Source organism: Salvelinus namaycush, chromosome 3 (assembly GCF_016432855.1).
Source record: "Salvelinus namaycush isolate Seneca chromosome 3, SaNama_1.0, whole genome shotgun sequence".
Taxonomy (NCBI): Eukaryota; Metazoa; Chordata; class Actinopteri; order Salmoniformes; family Salmonidae; genus Salvelinus; species Salvelinus namaycush.
The window spans coordinates 93,976,414-93,994,193 of NC_052309.1; the positions used below are offsets into that span (position 1 = coordinate 93,976,414).

Consider the following 17,780-nt stretch of genomic DNA (forward strand, 5'->3'; position numbering starts at 1 on the left):
TTCCATGTTGTTATCTATTGGCTGCCTGGGCTCTTACATAACCTAGATATTCTACTTTCGTATTACAGTATCATATGATTTCCCAGAAACAGGTGCAGTTCTCATCAACAGTTATGTAATTTTATCTGTGAAGAAAGGGATGTAGAATTTGCCTCGAGACTGCAGGGTTGCCAGTCCAAGCCTTGATTCTGTCTGTTGTCCTTTGTATAAGATTTTTTTGTTGTATTTTTTTAGACTGACCACTGCCTATTCCTCTCTGTGTACACTTGGGGAGAAGGGTAGATAATTTGGATGCAAACTTCTTGAATGGGTTGTTTGTTCTATAGGTTCTATTTCTATGTATCAGTCAGATATGCTTTTCAGTCCTAGTAATTTTTGTTCTATGCATTTAACACCTTTTTGTTAACATCGCGATAGTTCACACGCAGCTTCAAACCAGTCGGCACACTTACTGACAGGTAGGTAACGAACAGAGTAGTACAGGATTAGATAGGAGGGTTTAGTTGTTCTTAATGTTTGGTTCTTTAGTCCGTAAACTATGATTGACTAGACACTCCAGTACAGTAGGTGGCGGCATTCAACATTAACGTTTGTTTGCGGACCGCCATAATATTATAGAAGAAGAAGGTAACGAACAGTTTTGCAAAACGTTTGGATTAGTAGCGAACTACACGATTTGCTGTGTTAAAATTAAAGTCGTGTGGAATTGAGGAATAACTCAATGTGTTGCTTGCTTTGTTAGCTAGCAAGTCGTTGGAAATAGCTTTAGCTATTCAGCTAGGCTAACGTTAGTGAAAGTAAACAAACCAAGAAACCCAGCTAACTGTTACTACAAACGTTAGCTGATGTGTCATCAAGGCGCTTTGCTGAAATAGACTTATAAGTGAGCTAGCTAGGTAATCGGTATTCATATGTGTGTCTCCATGAGAGGTAGCTAAACTATGTGACATAGCAACATTTATTTATTTGTAAATGTATCCCTCATCCCCTCCCCTTATCTCCTCTTCTTCCACTTCTTCTGTGCATGACAGAAACCAAACAATGCAGTGCAACAATGTGACAGCTATCCCCAAAGGGCTACTGCAGCTTCGAGGCAGTTTGAGTAGCATGATGGACAGCCTGTACTATGACCCCAAGGTAACATTGCACCCTGTCTCCTCTTCAGCAACACTGTTACAAACTCTTGGTCTAACAGTAACAGGCATGTAGGGACCTATTACTTCTTAATAGGTCATGTGAAGCATGTTCACGACCCTTCTCTCTCCTCACTAGGTGGCAGAGTTGATGAACACATCAATGGGGCAGTACCTCAATGGCCACCCATTCTTAGCCATGGCTGTGTTGGTATTTGGCGCCATGGCCACTGTACCCATTGGGATTTTTCTGACCTTTGCCACTGTTACATTCATTGGTGCCACTGTGGGTTTAGTTTTATTGGAGGGTAAGTCCCTACACTACCTATACAATACCTACTGTCCACTACTACAGTGCCAATACACTCTTCCCAGCTGTGTAGTATAACAACTAGCCTGAATGCCTGTCTATCAGGGACAATGATGGTGGCTAATACTGAAACCCTTTCTCACTCTCTTGTTTTTCCTCATTATTCCTACCTCCTCCCTCTCCCTCCAGTGTTTCTGCTATCCCTGGGAGGGGTCAGTCTGCTGTGTGTGCTCTCTGCTCTGGCCATCCTCTCCATCCTGGTCTCCTTGGTCCTCGGTGCCTGTTACATTACCTCTTACAATGTGCTCAACTTCTACTACAGCCAGCGGTATCAAAACACACAGCCTGGAGTGAACACACACACACACACACACACACAGAGGCCCTTCATTTGAGATTCTCATTCTCTCCCTCTTTCTTTCTCTTTCACCCAGTGTCAGTAGGTACCGAGCCACTAGGTTGGAGCCTGCGACAAATATAACAGTCATGGAACAAGATGGGTGTGTTCAACTTAACACATTATTTGGTTGATGAACAAAAACGCCTTTCTAGATATACAGTTGAAGTCGGAAGTTTACATACACTTAGGTTGGAGTCATTAAAACTCGTTTTTCAACCACTCCACAAATTTCTTGTTAACAAACTATGGTTTTGGCAAGTCAGTTAGGACATCTACTTTGTGCATGACACAAGTCATTTTTCCAACAATTGTTTACAGACAGATTATTTCACTTATAATTCACTGTATCACAATTCCAGTGGATCAGAAGTTTACATACACTAAATTGACTGTGCCTTTGCACAGCTTGGAAATTCCAGAAAATTATGTCATGGCTTTAGAAGCTTCTGGCTAGTAGGCTAGTTGACATAATTTGAGTCAATTGGAGGGGTACCTGTGGATGTATTTCAAGGCCTACCTTCAAACTCAGTGCCTCTTTGCTTGACATCATGGGAAAATCTAAAGAAATCAGCCAAGACCTCAGAATTTTTTTTGTAGACTGCCACAAGTCTGGTTCATTCTCGGGAGCAATTTCCAAACGCCTGAAGGTACCACGTTCATCTGTACAAACAATAGTATGCAAGTATAGACACCATGGGACCACGCAGCGGTCATACCGCTCAGGAAGGAGACACGTTCTGTCTCCTAGAGATGAACGTACTTTGGTGCAAAAAGTGCAAATCAATCCCAGAACAACAGCAGAGGACCATGTGAAGATGGTCTCGGTTACACCAGCTCTGTCAGGAGGAATAGGCCAAAATTCACCCAACTTATTGTGGGAAGCTTGTGGAAAGCTACCCAAAACGTTTGACCCAAGTTTTACAATTTAAAGGCAATGCTACCAAATACGAATTGAGTGTATGTAAACTTAGGACCAAATGGGAATGTGATGAAAGAAATAAAAGCTGAAATAAATCATTCTCTCTACTATTATTCTGACATTTCACATTCTTAAAATAAAGTGGTGATCCTAACTGACCTAAGACAGGGAATTTTTACTAGGATTAAATGTCAGGAATTGTGAAATACTGAGTTTAAAGGTATTTGGCTAAGGTGTACTTTAACTGTATCATACAATGTTGTTTCTCATAAGTTTAAAGTGTCCCTTTAATTTAATACTCAAGTTGTTTGTTCTCTCCCCTACTTTAAAATCTGGCAGAGAAGAAGATGAAGAAGCCTATGGGAAGCCGGAGGTATAAGGAGCTGCAGCGTCAGTGATGGAGATGGCCTTCTACAGACACAATCGTATACTGATCACTGCACTGCAGTCCTCAAACTGGCAGATAGGGGTTCCTCTAGACTCGAGAACTAGATAGAGTAAAACCTCAGGTTGACTTTTCATTAAAGGCCCAATGCAGCTGTTTTTATCTCAATATCAAATCATTTCTGGCTAATAATTAAGTACCTTACTGTGATTTGTTTTAAATTAAAACAAACAAAAATTGCTTCTTAGCAAAGAGCATGTTCTCAAGCAATAATTGTTTAGGTCTAAGTTGGGAGGGAAAAACTGAACAATATCTGTTATTGTCAGAGATGTTTGGAACTCACTTTCTTATTGGTCTATTAACTAATTTACCGCCAGGTGATGTCAACAGGCAGCCCACCAAAGCAGGCTGAAATTTCAGGTGGTCTTTTCAAACAGCTCTTACACTGAAAGGGCATCATTTTCACAATTGCACAGTATTATTCCAACATCATAGTCTGGAAATATTTATAAAACAGAAAAATCATGTCTTTGACTGCCCTGGGCCTTTAACTAGAAAAATCTATTATCCAAACAGCCCAATGGAATCATCACCATTGATACAAGTATTAATATTTCTTTATATGATTCTGGAGGTTGTATAATTTCACCTGACTGAATCTAGGCACATTGATTGTTGATTTCTTTTATTGCATTATAGCATTTGTACTAATATCTCTATTTTCTTGATCTTTCTAAGGGTTAAGAGTACAAATATGTATATTTTATACATAAACATAGTTGAAATTCAAGCTGCTATCAGTTGCTAGTCTGATTGTCAGATGTTACATGCAATGAATGTACCTTGGTTTTTATTGTCCTCATCATTTGCAATGGAGAGGGGACTAAGAACCTGTAATGGTAGAAATGATTTGTTAAACAAAGCCCATTTAGAACATGAGATGACCAGGTAGCAGTGCAAATAATATACATGTTACTACTACATTGTATTTGACAATCTGTGTATTCTGTAAACAATGTGTACATTTGCCAAAGATTTCATTAAATGTGTTAATCTAGTTTTGATCCACATAGGATTAATAACAGGTCAGTCTTTTACGTTTAAAATCTGTGGTCCATTTGAACAGTGGGAGCTAGTTTCTGTGACTAAGGTCATGTCTGTTTTTGTAAACCAGAAATGTAAAGTATGCACTAATAGAGATGATAGTGACTGATGATTTGTATCAAAAATAAAGTGTTTTTATATGTATTCAATTGAATGTACCTTTTCTCTGAAGGTTAGTGGTGAGATGTTACTTTGATGGAATGTTTCAAGTAAATCACTTAAACTGCACTAAATTGATTTGCTCTAGAAAGCCAGTGTCTCAGTATTGTAAGACATTTTTCTAATGTACAAAAGTGTGCCCATTTGTAATGATTGACCCTTCACAGATTTGTAGTTCTGGCCTTGAGCAGTTATTGTTAAATGTTCTGTATTGTCATGTTTAAAGGTGGACCCCAGGAATAGCAGCTGATGCTTTCGCAAAAGCTAATGGGGATTCTAATAAAATACAAGTAATTCTAAGTACTTACCATTTTTTGGCTAATCTTTTTCTAGCTGTCTGTACATAGGTGTTTTTTCACATTAACAAGGTAAAATTGTGCTTTTTCATAAAAAGTTTATTGGAGGTGAGGTGGTATCACAGTTATCATGCAACGTAAAACAAAAGAAGCTATAGGAATGACTCAAATTAAAAGACTATGGAGGTTTACTTAGCTGGGAAAATGGGTCAAATCTCAACATGTTACTCAAATGCATACATACCAAACACCATATCTCACACATTCCTCCTCAACCCTGTTCTAGAATATCATGTATATTTCAATGGGTCTTTTACCTCTGTGACAAATGACTGCATCTTTATTTAAACAGCTAAACAAACTGACCATGTAAGGCGATTACAGTATTCAATCAAATTAACCTTAGTCTATGACTGCATTGAAAACAAACCAAATAGCCCTATCGGGAAGCACATTTACTGATATGGACCCCTGAATTACTTACAATCATCCAATGTTGAACAAGCTGATGCTGGGCCTAAGTAATGCAATAAACTCTTATTTTGGTTGGTGATGTGAACGGTGATATGTATCATGTTAAGAGGGGAACGTCATCTTAGAATGACAAGTATGTACATAAATGGAGGACACCAAGATGAAGAATTTATGCTTTTCAAATTTGACAACTGCATTGAAGCAAATCTTACCAAAAATGTCAAAAGGGCAACTGGAAAAAAATATATTGGGCAAAGGGTTCTATAAACACAAGAACCCAGAAGTGGGCTTTGCAGGATCACTTTTTCAAGAGAGGAGTGCAAACTGGGATATCAAAATGAAAGAGCACCTACAAAACAGAAGTAAATGTAGTTGTGAATAATAAAATTGGCCAAGGGGGTACAGTCATGTAAAAAACAAGACATCAAATCATTACATAATACTCCTTGACACATCGTTTCCATCTTAATCAAAGACTACATTTTTGCATTTCATTTTGAAGTTTGGCATGGTACTTGTATTGAGTCAACCCTAATCAATACAATGCATATTGAGCCATCAAAGAGCACACCTCACATGTCGAAAAACAAACATGTTTTCTTTCTATTTTGAACAGCAATGAGAAAAGGTAAGGCAAGATGCTAAAAATAGATATCTGAAGACTGCGTGAAGACCTGGGATGACCTCTCATTCAGTTTTGGAGCCGTTGTTTACCAGTTCAAAGTTATTCATGAAGAAGACTAGTGTTTCCCCCCTTGAGTCGCTCTGTCTCTCAGGCATCTTGTGCTCGCTCGGCGGGGTTCCGTGATGTCATCTCCACGCACCCTGAGTCTGCTGGGAGACACGGGGTCTCCGTCTGAACCTCTCATGCTGGCAGGCTCAGCTTCTTTCCTTTCAGCACTGAGGATTATTGAGATACATGTCAGAAGGTCCAATGATTTCTTTTTAATGCATTTCCCTTGCAATGTGCTGACTCCTGTGCACTACAACATTCAAACTGTATCTAGATAGAGTATAACTCATTTAGAATATGATGTAGTCCTACAAACTCAACCATCAATTACTCCAACAATACTTACTTACGCATACATAAAGTACCAGAAGGTCAAACAGCGAATATACAGATGGCAGAACATAAATCAGAGGTGGGCATTTAGGTGGACACTCACCTTTGGTGACATAAAGGTAGAAGAAGTCGCAGTAGAGGATGGTCTGCACCATGCCGGCCACGATGGCGATCATGTCAAAGAAACCCTCGAAGTAAAAGCGCCAGATCCAGTTGAAGAGGTACAGGGCCCGGTAGAGACCCAGGAAGAACAGGTAGTGGGTGGTGATTGTCTCCGCCTCGCCCGTCTTACTGATCATGAAGAGCTGGGGCAGGATGGCCACCGACTCCAGGTAGATGGAGAATGTCCACAGGATCTGATAGAAAGACAAACAATGTATATTAGCCATTAATCTCATCCGCCAACTCTCTCACAACTGACCATGCGGAATAGGTTAAGTAGCCATCAACTAAGGGTTTCTCCTTCATATGTAATGTAAATGTCTCTAACCTCTAGGAAAGAGAAGTCATGGTTGACCAGGCAGGCGAGGCCCCCTACAGGAACCACCAGGAACTCCATTCGGAAGCTGTCATGGTTCCCATCATAGGTGGCCTTGAACTTCATGTAGATCAGGTAGACAGTGGCGTAGGCACAACCAATGTAGATAACCTGCAGGGAAGAGTAGAGGGAGAAAATTAACGTATATCCCATATTAATGGTGCTGAGAAGAAAATAGTAGCGCAGTCTAGACCGTCTCTCATAAGGACTTGTGCCAGAAGAAATCTACAGATAGAACTTATCTGAAGCCCCAGAGAGATTTGGTGAGGACGTTGTCAATTGCTTATGCAGACAACTCTAAGGGATTCCACAGATTCCGCCTGGTCTAACTCATAACACTTAATCAATACTATCAGTGGTTTGGAGGTATGGAGAGAAGGAAAGGAAGGCTCATTATTAAGGCCCAGCCATCCTCTTACCTTCATGGTGGTGTTGTAGAGGGAAATGAAGGAGGTGAGGAGGTCCAGGTAGCGAGTAGTGAAGACCAAAGCAAATAGGATCTGGCTCTTCCCGGAGATACCTGGAAGGGACAACCAGTTTTACAACAGTAGGACAGATAATACCTGGGAATGAAATAAGAAATTCTTCTTCTAGTTTTGCATCACTTCAAGAACAAGTTCTGGAAGAAAGGCAAGTCCTTCACAACTTCTGAAATAGTCTTCCTTTGCAAGCCCCTGCCCAGTCAGAGCTGCAAGTGTGATAGTATCTTATTAACAGAAATTTGAATGAGAGAAACCCATGTCTGACTAGAGGGTAAATGAACTGTATCTGTTTGCTGAAACTACATCAAGAAATGCAGCAGCATCTCAAGACCAGGGTGTTCACCCAGCAACTAATGCATCTCCATGTAGGCCTAATCGTAATGTGCACAATAAATCTTATTTATTCCATATATTACAGTGACTGGTATTAGAAAAAGATAGCAGATCCTAATGCCTCAAAGACAAATTAATCCGATGCAAACAAGGTCAATGAGAGAAACGTGTGCGAGTGTTTAGAATATGGGATGTGTTCAGCTAATTTGAGACATAAATGTAATAGTGTCGACTACTTTTGAGTGAGAATGCATTGATTCCTTGCCAACTAATTTAATTTCGTGAGACTTTCAAGAATGCCACGTCAGAGTCCAGATCTAACAATCAAACGCCGGGCTACATTGAGTGAACTCGCATGCCAGACTGTTGCAGAAAACAAGGTGACACTAGACGGGATGTTTAAACAGAAGTTATAAATAAATACCTCATCTGAAAGCAAGGTAGAGTGTCCAACCCTGCATCACTTTATGAGCAATCGATTTTTTTTTAAATCGTCGACTATTTTGGCTGTTACACGTAGCTAGCTAATTTGATACCGTAGCTAACATGTTTTGCATATCAAGTTAGCTAGCGACAAGTTACATAGGTGGCAAACCAGATATTCAATGGAGGCTTTGATTAAACAGTAATCCGTTAAACTAGTTGTTAACTTTAAAATCAGAGTAATCCAAGTTGCCGCTCTAGAATAGACAGCTAGCAAGTTGACATGCTACTGTGGTGAAGTAGCGAACGTTCAACCAATTCAAGCTCACCAACTAGCGAACACAACATGATCTGCATATAATTGTTTCATGATGCATTATATATACACTGATCAACACTTAATGCCATTCGTTGCTTGTTTGTTCTGTAACTAAATATGAGTGAGTTCGGAATATAACGCTAACGTTAACTATCCATGTTAGCTAGCTGTCTACAGGGATCTAAACTACAGCTAACTAGATGGGTTGGAATATGGGCAGACGGCTAACTAAATACATAAGTAGACAGCACATAGCCAATAAGTCATTTGAAGAAATATACATTTTAGTAGCTAATATACTCACCAGCACACGACCTGGTTTTCCATATTTTGAGCAGGAGAATGATGATAGCTGCCAAGTGAGAGAGGTCTCCCGTTAACCTGAAGATGTTCATTGCTAGAGCTGATGCCTTCTTTTGACACCGGTGAAAATGACTTAAAGTCTACTGTTAAATTTTCTGGTTTAAACTAACTTATTTAACCGGCTTCATAAATCCCTTTTTTGATGCAACGAGTTGAAATATGGCGATAGGGCAAGTCGACGTGGAAGGGGGCGTAAGAAAAACGTAAATTACAAAGCAAGTTGGGTTCGGATTGGATACAGCGGTTTGAGTGAGACCTGTGCTAAACACGCCCAGCAGCATCCATTGGTAAGAATTTCTAGTTGAATAATACGCAATGTGACAGTCATGCCAGGCCCTTGAATTTGAAGAACGGCGAACAGATTGATTCTCACATCTCGCTGATGTTGCAACATTACTACGAGAAGACAGCTTTGACTGACAACTGTGAGAGAATTTGTTTGGGATTACAACACCAAACACATAATGATGAGATACTTGGTAAACAGGATGGAAAACTGAGAGAAGTGAAAACATCCATCTTCCTGTTCTGTCTGTAGCACACTTAGTCATGAGATCACAGCGCGCATACACACACAACATTGTTTTCATCAGAACGGATTTACCAGTGTTTTCCTCTATCACGCTAATTCATCTCGACAGCCGGTAAGGACATATCAGCTAAATTAAATGTATCTTTATGTCAGTATGATCAAATATCAGATTAAAACTGGTTTGATTCCATATTAGCTTCACTTAACGATTGAGAGTACAACTTTATGATTGTACCTGTATCTGTTTTTACTCCAGACTTCATGGAGAACAGGGAAAACTGCCCCCCAGGGTTATCGTTACACCAACCAGACGATATCATTTGGCGGATAGGGGGTCAGTCAGCCTCTCTCCCCTGTAACATCGCATATGATACCAATAGGAACATTGATTTCCTCTGGTTCGTCTTCAAGCAGGACGCTCACCACTCGGTCGATCTGATGACCCAGCAACACAAATACAGCCTGGAGAGATACAGCCTAAATATCAACTCACTCCAGGCCAATGACAGCGGGGTGTACCACTGTGCTGCCTTGTTTAGAGACGTGGTATGCCGCGGGGCACAGGAGATAGGGCAGGGCACCACGCTGGTGGTGAGAGGTAAGAGAATTAAATAGAACATGTGTCATTTGAAATTATTACTCATCATTTAATGTATCTCTATGGGTAAGAGTGTTTGGGGTAGCAAGGGGGACTTTTCAGTTCTACTCATGTTTTGCCGTTACAACCATATGAAAACCAAGTGCCAGTTCTCCTGTGTGCTTTCAGAGAGGGGCATGCAGATGGCCTGGCATGTTTTGCTGTGGCTGCTGTTTGTCCTGTTGGCCTTGTACAGTCTGGCAATACTGATTCTGATCATTCGTAAGAAGGTAAGCTATTGTATTACTCTAGATACATACATATAATGATCATTATGAATTGGTTGTTGTTTGAGACGTAACAGTGCATAAAATATATTGACCAATCATGCAACCATCATAATCATCTAGTATACATTGGATTCTAACCTGCTCATTCTACACTAGACTGGGAAAGACATTGCCGTTTGCAGAGCCACACAGAAGGGTGACATCCAGGTGCAGTCTTCTCTTTTCTACTGCCTCACTGAAGTTGTTCATGATGTCTTAAAGAATACTTGATACCACCACAATGTGCAATGTGTTCACAATATTTAGTTTCACCATGTTGTGGAAAGCCCAATGTCTTAAACAAGGAACAGCTAGAGCCCTTGCTATCATTGTTTTGTAAGAGGGGGTATTCCTCTTCAGTAAATTCCTAGTATAATCCTCAGTCTCACAATGTTGAGACTTTAATGTATGTTTACATTGCAGAAAGACAAGGAAATACAACACTTTTTAGTTATTTACCACTGCGATGTAACCAATTTGTTTGCTGTTCATTCTCTCTTACAGAAGAATAAAGTTCGAGTACAGTTTGGTGCTGTTGTGCAAGAGCTGTACGGCAAGAGGAACTTACGAAGTAACAAGAAAACCCCCAACCACAGTAGCCCTGCTCAAAACAAGGTACGGGATGGTCACATTGCATTTTCCTAATATGGCTTATTGGCTTTCATAATAAGTATAAGAGAGGCTAGGAAAGTGCTTAGATTTGTTATGTTTATGTTATGACTCATATCAACCTGTTTTCAATTGACTAAATTATCACACCTTGTTCTTAAGCAAACTCTTCTCTATCAACACATCTAATCTACACCATGTTGACTCTACAGCTGATAAACTCAACTGAATCGTCTTGCAGGTTGAAAGCCCCCACTCCAACCATCCAGAGGACATTTACCAAAACCAGTGACTCAACAAAAAGGAGAACCGCTAATGACAGCTACTTCCCTACACGGACTGATCTTCAGGCGGGAGAGACTATAAACTATAAGGACACTGCTGACCTGCAAAACGACTAACCAAAATCTAAAACTGACCCTTACCTTAACCAAAGAGAGTAACAAGACAAAGACAATCCCGATTTGATGAACTTCAAATTAATCAGAAAGAAAAAGTCCCTCTACTGAATCTGAAGATCACCTATTTGAATATCCAATTTTTTTAGTCCGGGTTTCAGGTTCAAAAGTCAACGTAAATAACACGTGCAAGTTATTTGAATGAAGGCTTATTTTTTTTAATTAAAATGGAAACAGTGTAAAAGGACTTGTAGAAAACATTCCCCAACAAATTAATGCAAATCATTTGAATGAACAGCATATTTGTTTGGTATTAACTATTTAGACAAAGGCACAACATCACAATGGTTCAGGTCCCATGATAACAGTATGTAGTATACACAATGTCAAAGAAAATATCTGTTTTACATTCAATTTGTTTGGAGAACAAAGTCTGCAAACTAATAAATTATGTGAAAGTAATCTGATGCTACAATATCCCTCAAACTTGGTTAAGTCATACAGTTTTCACAGTAACTAACATAATATTATTGCATAGAGTAATAGCAGACTCAGGTACTGTGCTCCTGCTACCAGAGTTAGGGTCAGTACCATTCCCTTCATCACCACCAGACAAGTTCACCGACAAACATATGCAGATGGAGTGTTTTCTTCTGCAGTACCCTCCGGCCATTACACCCCCATGTTCCCTTTAGGAGTGCTGCAGCAACCTATCAAGTCTTAAAAAACAGCATAGACAGTGACTCATAAACAGCATAAATTGAGTGACTCAGCCGTCGATATACATGGTGTCCACGGTGTGACTGTTGCGTATTGAGAAGGGCTTCCAGGCGAAGACTTGCAGGGCGGCGACACACATGGGCACCACACACACCAGGTAGAACATGGTGGTGTGGAGGGCCTCCAAGTCACTGCAGGGGAGGAGTAGGACATTATTCAGACAGTACAGGATATGTTACAAGATATAGAGGAGATACTGGAAATGTGTTGTCATGAATTCAACCAGTATGTCTGTGTATCAAGACAATTCATAAAAATGACATCTAATAATGCTATGATAGAGATGCATTAAAGTAACGTATAATTAACTACCATGTCGTAGAATAGATGCAGTTGCTTTCCATGGGTTCACTGACACAATTAATGTAACATGTCAATGCAGCTATTTCACCACTAGGGGGAGTAAGCAGTTCTCAGTAAGCGTAACATTAGAGTTCAAGCTATAACCCCAGCAAGTTGTCAAACACTACATCTATGGACCACAATGTGTGATATCGGCACCTGAAATGAATCAAATGCTACTTTAATTCAGCAGGTGACTCGCTGGCAGTGAACCAATCCTAGATCATTCCTACTCCTACAGCCCGTAACAGTAAGACTGGTTTGGTCAGGCTAAAGTTAATTTGCATGCTGGCAGAGCAAACATGGATTATAGCTAATAATGCAAAACACAGAACAGGATCTTAAATGGTCGTCCTTGATAGTCTAAAGTGCCTTCCTCGCCTCACTTATCTGAAGACACAGATCAGATACAAGCAAAATGGATGTCTACAGGGAATTCACTTTCACTTTTTCAGTACTCACCACAATAATACAATTAGCAAAAAGGAGATAAGGAGTGGACATTTAAGACTATTGAGACGCAGCCCTTACCTGGTGTTTGCACCCCTCCCAGCAGCCCTTACCTGGGGTTTGCACCCCTCCCAGCAGCCCTTACCTGGGGTTTGCACCCCTCCCAGCAGCCCTTACCTGGGGTTTGCATCCCTCCCAGCAGCCTTTACCTGGGGTTTGCATCCCTCCCAGCAGCCCTTACCTGGGGTTTGCATCCCTCCCAGCAGCCCTTACCTGGGGTTTGCATCCCTCCCAGCAGCCCTTACCTGGGGTTTGCATCCCTCCCAGCAGCCCTTACCTGGGGTTTGCATCCCTCCCAGCAGCCTTTACCTGGGGTTTGCATCCCTCCCAGCAGCCCTTACCTGGGGTTTGCATCCCTCCCAGCAGCCCTTACCTGGGGTTTGCAGCCCTCCCAGCAGCCCTTACCTGGGGTTTGCATCCCTCCCAGCAGCCCTTACCTGGGGTTTGCATCCCTCCCAGCAGCCCTTACCTGGGGTTTGCATCCCTCCCAGCAGCCCTTACCTGGGGTTTGCATCCCTCCCAGCAGCCTTTACCTGGGGTTTGCATCCCTCCCAGCAGCCCTTACCTGGGGTTTGCATCCCTCCCAGCAGCCCTTACCTGGGGTTTGCAGCCCTCCCAGCAGCCCTTACCTGGGGTTTGCATCCCTCCCAGCAGCCTTTACCTGGGGTTTGCATCCCTCCCAGCAGCCCTTACCTGGGGTTTGCATCCCTCCCAGCAGCCCTTACCTGGGGTTTGCATCCCTCCCAGCAGCCCTTACCTGGGGTTTGCATCCCTCCCAGCAGCCCTTACCTGGGGTTTGCATCCCTCCCAGCAGCCTTTACCTGGGGTTTGCATCCCTCCCAGCAGCCCTTACCTGGGGTTTGCATCCCTCCCAGCAGCCCTTACCTGGGGTTTGCATCCCTCCCAGCAGCCCTTACCTGGGGTTTGCATCCCTCCCAGCAGCCTTTACCTGGGGTTTGCATCCCTCCCAGCAGCCCTTACCTGGGGTTTGCATCCCTCCCAGCAGCCCTTACCTGGGGTTTGCATCCCTCCCAGCAGCCCTTACCTGGGGTTTGCATCCCTCCCAGCAGCCCTTACCTGGGGTTTGCATCCCTCCCAGCAGCCCTTACCTGGGGTTTGCATCCCTCCCAGCAGCCCTTACCTGGGGTTTGCAGCCCTTACCTGGGGTTTGCATCCCTCCCAGCAGCCCTTACCTGGGGTTTGCATCCCTCCCAGCAGCCCTTACCTGGGGTTTGCAGCCCTTACCTGGAGTTTGCATCCCTCCCAGCAGCCCTTACCTGGGGTTTGCATCCCTCCCAGCAGCCCTTACCTGGGGTTTGCATCCCTCCCAGCAGCCCTTACCTGGGGTTTGCATCCCTCACAGCAGCCCTTACCTGGGGTTTGCAGCCCTCCCAGCAGCCCTTACCTGGGGTTTGCAGCCCTCCCAGCAACCCTTACCTGGGGTTTGCAGCCCTCCCAGCAGCCCTTACCTGGGGTTTGCAGCCCCCCCAGCAGCCCTTACCTGGGGTTTGCAGCCCTCCCAGCAACCCTTACCTGGGGTTTGCAGCCCTCCCAGCAGCCCTTACCTGGGGTTTGCAGCCCCCCCAGCAGCCCTTACCTGGGGTTTGCATCCCTCCCAGCGTCCTTCAGGTTCTCATAGCCAAACTGGTTTAGGATGGAGACCACCAGCATAGGAGCCAGAGACTGGGCTGGTTTAGTGAACAGAGCATTGGTCCCAAACACCATGGAGGAGAGGGGGGAGCTGTAGAGGACACAGAGGGAAAGGACACAACAAGGCTTTAATACTTGATCCACTTACTTTGACGTCATAAGGATATAACAATGACAATAATAATCATGGATTGGATTTATATTTTCCATCAAGGGCTCAAAGCGCTTTTAGCCATACCCTTGCTAGTGTTTATCTCCGTCACTGTGTTTACATTCCTGTCTGTGTACTGTACGTGACTTGTGCATCAGAGATGCACATTGATTGTAACCTTTTGCATTTGAAGTTCAAATAACTTCCTCTTCCACACTTACTTTGGTGGGTTAATATCAATACATACTTAATGTGCCCTACAAAGTACATACAGCCTCTGTTGCTTTTGTAATGTTAGGTAGGTGCCCTTCCAAGGGAGGCTGTTAGGTACTGTAGCACTGCCAATGAAGCTCAGTGTTAGCCTACAGAACACACCTGAGAGTAGTGTTCTATTTCTGTCTATCTGTAATGGATGGCTGGGCGGGTGGAGGTCACTGTGTGCTGATGTGGCACTATTATAACTGTGCTGTCACACAGCAGACCTGGGTTTACCTGCGCTTGTGTCTCTGAAGATCTGAGTCGATAATGTCAGCCAGAGGCAGGTTAAACAGACTGAAGGCTGCCTGGACAAGGACCCTTAATGGCGACAAAGAGAATATATATATTTTTTTTTACAATTAAATAGTGTTTGTATGATAAAGCAAACAGTTGTAAAATGGCACTGGAGCAAATCATGTTACTGAATTACATAACTGACGGAAATAACGGAAACTTACTGTCATTAATGCCAGTGGCTACAATAACATATAAATAGATGATATAATAACATTACAATGACAATACCATAACATAACTTCTTACATGTTAGCGGTCAGGAAGAATGCCAGGATGTAGTAGTGATGTGGCCCCAGCACCAGCATGACGGCAGCCATGCCAGCTTCCACGTAGAAGGTGAGCAGGATGATCTTGTAGTAGCCTAGGTCGTGGAGCAGGCTCTGACTGCTCAGCACAACCAACTGAGAGAGACGCACCACAGAGAGATGACAATAAGATACAGTAAGTAACACTATGGGAATAAATCAATGAGGCAATGCTATAAAATAGGTGGTCTAGTGTGTGGTCAGCACTTGGCAAGACACTCAATGCAATACATTGGTGATGAAGAGTGAGGTTAGTGACTCCCTCCACTCAGTATAAAGTGTTTTGAGCTGCGGTATGTTACCTGAGGACAGATGAATCCAGCTCCATACATGAAGCTCTTGGCCAGTGACGGAAGCACGTTGGGGGGTATCAGATGCTCCGCGAAGATCATAGTGAAGTTATTACAGAATGCCACCATGAAGACCTGGAAAAAGTGCAATGGATAGGAAATATAAATGTAATGGTCAGCTGTGGTACACACTCATATACACACATATCCCCATTAACAGAACAAACCACATTCTGTGGCCCCATTGAGTGGCTGTATCCCAGTCTTTTTTTCTGACCTGAAAGAAGTTCATGAGCACAAAGAGCTGGAAGTCCCTATTGGTCAGGATCTGCAAGGTCATAGAGGTCACCAAGGAGAAGGAAAGAGTTGATTGGCCAGAACCTTGGTAGTTTGACCCCGGTGCTGACCCTTTGGTGTCAAAGCGGCTCTCGCTGTGTAGGCCTGTGTAGATCATGCAGCCACAAGCCAGAACGGCCACCAGGACAGTGAAGCCCTGGAAGGATGGGAAGTCATCCATGTTCTGGGAGAGGAGGCCGCAGAATAGAACACTGGAGGAACCTATAAGTGACGCCACCTGGGGAGAGGAGGGGGAAGAGGAAACAAAGGTGAGAACACTTTACTGACTTCAGACAACAAAATAAATACCATATACAGCCTAAAATGAAACGGGTAAAAAAGAAACACTACACAAAACACCTCCCTTTCCTACCTGGTTGTATTTGATGAGTCTCAGCCTGCTCTGGTGGTGGCCTGATATCTCTGCAAAGAGGGCGCACTGCGCCAGCAACACAAACGTCAGCATCCCGTCGAACGCACACAACGCCACCATCAGGTGGACGCCGCTCATCCAGTCGCCGGGGGCGTACTCTCGCCATGGAAACCAGGCGAGCAGGAAGGCGATTGCGTAGAAGGGAGCACCATACAGGATGGAGAGACGACGTTGAGAGCAGCACGGTACGCGGGAGTTATCCTGCAGGTAGCCGAACAGAGGGTCGTTCACTGCGTTCCACACCATGTACACCACCTGTCAGGATGAAGAGATGACAGAGGGATGACATAATTATTGTCTTGTTTGCATAGAAACGTGTATCTCAAAGTTGCTAATATTGCACAAATTACACATGTCAAAGGACTGTATATGTTGTCATGTGTTGTTCGTTCCACTTAATAAAGTGTGAGTAAGCTGCATGGCCAATAATACCATTGTATGTACATTCCTCACTACCATTGAGCATTGACATATCAAGCCAGTTATTCCCATTTTGAATTGACATACTATTATTGGGCAGTGCACAATGTAGGCCTATTATTATACAAGCGCACCATAGTCATAGGGCCCGAAGGCCACAGTCGCTGTTTAATAAATAATAATTTGTTTCGGTTACTCTCGCAACACTCTAACCACTGGGCTACCTGCCTCTTATATAGTTTACAGTATCTGTTACTGTAGTACAGTACTCACTTGTGACTGATGGAAAGCTCCCTCTGATATCTTGTATTTGTTGAGGAACAGCTTGACATAGTAGAAGCTGAATATGCTGTTCATCATGCCTGCTCCCAGCGTGGTCATGGAGTAAGCCACGGAGGCGGGGTGAGCCCCCAGACTCGCCAGGTGCCTCAGGATGTTCAGGCCGCCGAAGGTGCGAACACCTGCGGCTGGTTTCTCCACAGTCATGCCTGGTGGTGGTTTAATTTCTCCAGGCTACTCACTTTGATCTAATTACCACAGATTTGCAAAGTGAGTCGAGTGTCACTTGAGCAAAAGGTGGATTTATAGAAACGGAGTTCACAGCTATTCATATTCCATGGCAAAAGTGCTGCAGTCGCGCGCAGGATTTCTACTATTTCGGCTTGGTCAGCAAACAGACTTTACAAATACTAATTAAGATAACCTCACTGACGAATACACAATCACAACTATATGTTAATATAAAATAATAACATTATGCTCCTCTCCTCGCGTGCAGCTATCAAACCCGTTTCTGTAAATGCGGAAATAGGCGGGGCAATAATCCATGTGACCGAACCATAACAAACAAACATTGGAC

The 17,780-nt window shown here is 43.1% G+C and overlaps 4 protein-coding genes across 7 annotated transcripts; 2 read left to right on the forward strand and 2 right to left on the reverse strand.

The window, feature by feature from the left end:
- Positions 1-587: 587 nt before the first annotated feature.
- On the forward strand, positions 588-4,713 carry LOC120043451 (lipid droplet assembly factor 1-like). Of its 3 annotated transcripts, none has more exons than XM_038988053.1 (6): positions 588-627; positions 1,032-1,137; positions 1,273-1,441; positions 1,633-1,771; positions 1,878-1,943; positions 3,102-4,713. In XM_038988053.1, the coding sequence occupies exons 2-6, from the start codon at positions 1,042-1,044 to the stop codon at positions 3,139-3,141; spliced, it is 510 nt and encodes a 169-aa protein (XP_038843981.1). In that variant the 5' UTR covers positions 588-627; positions 1,032-1,041; the 3' UTR covers positions 3,142-4,713. The 3 variants fall into 3 exon arrangements, with proteins under 3 accessions (XP_038843981.1, XP_038843972.1, XP_038843974.1); XM_038988044.1 differs by lacking the exon at positions 588-627 and adding an exon at positions 634-930; XM_038988046.1 differs by lacking the exon at positions 588-627 and adding an exon at positions 634-896.
- Positions 4,714-4,784: 71 nt separating this feature from the next.
- LOC120043494 (ER lumen protein-retaining receptor 2-like) lies at positions 4,785-8,902 on the reverse strand. The gene is made up of 5 exons (XM_038988090.1): positions 8,646-8,902; positions 7,204-7,304; positions 6,737-6,895; positions 6,350-6,602; positions 4,785-6,080 (listed from the first exon to the last, which is right to left on the reverse strand). Exons 1-5 carry the CDS (start codon positions 8,734-8,736, stop codon positions 6,046-6,048), a joined length of 639 nt encoding a protein of 212 aa, XP_038844018.1. The 5' UTR covers positions 8,737-8,902; the 3' UTR covers positions 4,785-6,045.
- LOC120043479 (immunoglobulin superfamily member 6-like) lies at positions 7,914-11,611 on the forward strand. Of its 2 annotated transcripts, none has more exons than XM_038988081.1 (6): positions 7,914-8,039; positions 9,493-9,834; positions 10,003-10,103; positions 10,260-10,310; positions 10,647-10,757; positions 10,993-11,611. In XM_038988081.1, exons 2-6 carry the CDS (start codon positions 9,498-9,500, stop codon positions 11,041-11,043), a joined length of 651 nt encoding a protein of 216 aa, XP_038844009.1. In that variant the 5' UTR covers positions 7,914-8,039; positions 9,493-9,497; the 3' UTR covers positions 11,044-11,611. The 2 variants fall into 2 exon arrangements, with proteins under 2 accessions (XP_038844009.1, XP_038844000.1); XM_038988072.1 differs by lacking the exon at positions 7,914-8,039 and adding an exon at positions 8,100-9,348.
- LOC120043469 (transmembrane protein 180-like) lies at positions 11,255-17,711 on the reverse strand. Its single transcript, XM_038988065.1, has 8 exons — positions 17,195-17,711; positions 16,442-16,756; positions 16,010-16,306; positions 15,745-15,867; positions 15,384-15,538; positions 15,075-15,158; positions 14,379-14,522; positions 11,255-12,060 (listed from the first exon to the last, which is right to left on the reverse strand). The coding sequence occupies exons 1-8, from the start codon at positions 17,405-17,407 to the stop codon at positions 11,919-11,921; spliced, it is 1,473 nt and encodes a 490-aa protein (XP_038843993.1). The 5' UTR covers positions 17,408-17,711; the 3' UTR covers positions 11,255-11,918.
- Between the last annotated feature and the right edge of the window lie 69 nt (positions 17,712-17,780).

Excerpts from the sequence above, each read along its gene's own strand:
- LOC120043469 (XM_038988065.1), bottom strand. The coding sequence starts at position 17,407 with ATGACTGTGGAGAAACCAGCCGCAGGTGTTCGCACCTTCGGCGGCCTG. Across the intron at positions 15,868-16,009 it reads TGCTCATGAACTTCTTTCAG|GTCTTCATGGTGGCATTCTG; the intron begins GTCAGAAAAAAA and ends CACTTTTTCCAG. Across the intron at positions 12,061-14,378 it reads GGGAGGGATGCAAACCCCAG|TGACTTGGAGGCCCTCCACA; the intron begins GTAAGGGCTGCT and ends CCTCCCCTGCAG.
- LOC120043451 (XM_038988053.1), top strand. The coding sequence starts at position 1,042 with ATGCAGTGCAACAATGTGACAGCTATCCCCAAAGGGCTACTGCAGCTT. Across the intron at positions 1,442-1,632 it reads GGGTTTAGTTTTATTGGAGG|TGTTTCTGCTATCCCTGGGA; the intron begins GTAAGTCCCTAC and ends CTCTCCCTCCAG. Across the intron at positions 1,772-1,877 it reads AACTTCTACTACAGCCAGCG|TGTCAGTAGGTACCGAGCCA; the intron begins GTATCAAAACAC and ends TCTTTCACCCAG.
- LOC120043479 (XM_038988081.1), top strand. The coding sequence starts at position 9,498 with ATGGAGAACAGGGAAAACTGCCCCCCAGGGTTATCGTTACACCAACCA. Across the intron at positions 10,311-10,646 it reads CACAGAAGGGTGACATCCAG|AAGAATAAAGTTCGAGTACA; the intron begins GTGCAGTCTTCT and ends TCTCTCTTACAG. Across the intron at positions 10,758-10,992 it reads GTAGCCCTGCTCAAAACAAG|GTTGAAAGCCCCCACTCCAA; the intron begins GTACGGGATGGT and ends ATCGTCTTGCAG.
- LOC120043494 (XM_038988090.1), bottom strand. The coding sequence starts at position 8,736 with ATGAACATCTTCAGGTTAACGGGAGACCTCTCTCACTTGGCAGCTATC. Across the intron at positions 7,305-8,645 it reads GAAAACCAGGTCGTGTGCTG|GTATCTCCGGGAAGAGCCAG; the intron begins GTGAGTATATTA and ends TGTCCCTTCCAG. Across the intron at positions 6,603-6,736 it reads ATGACTTCTCTTTCCTAGAG|ATCCTGTGGACATTCTCCAT; the intron begins GTTAGAGACATT and ends TCTTTCTATCAG.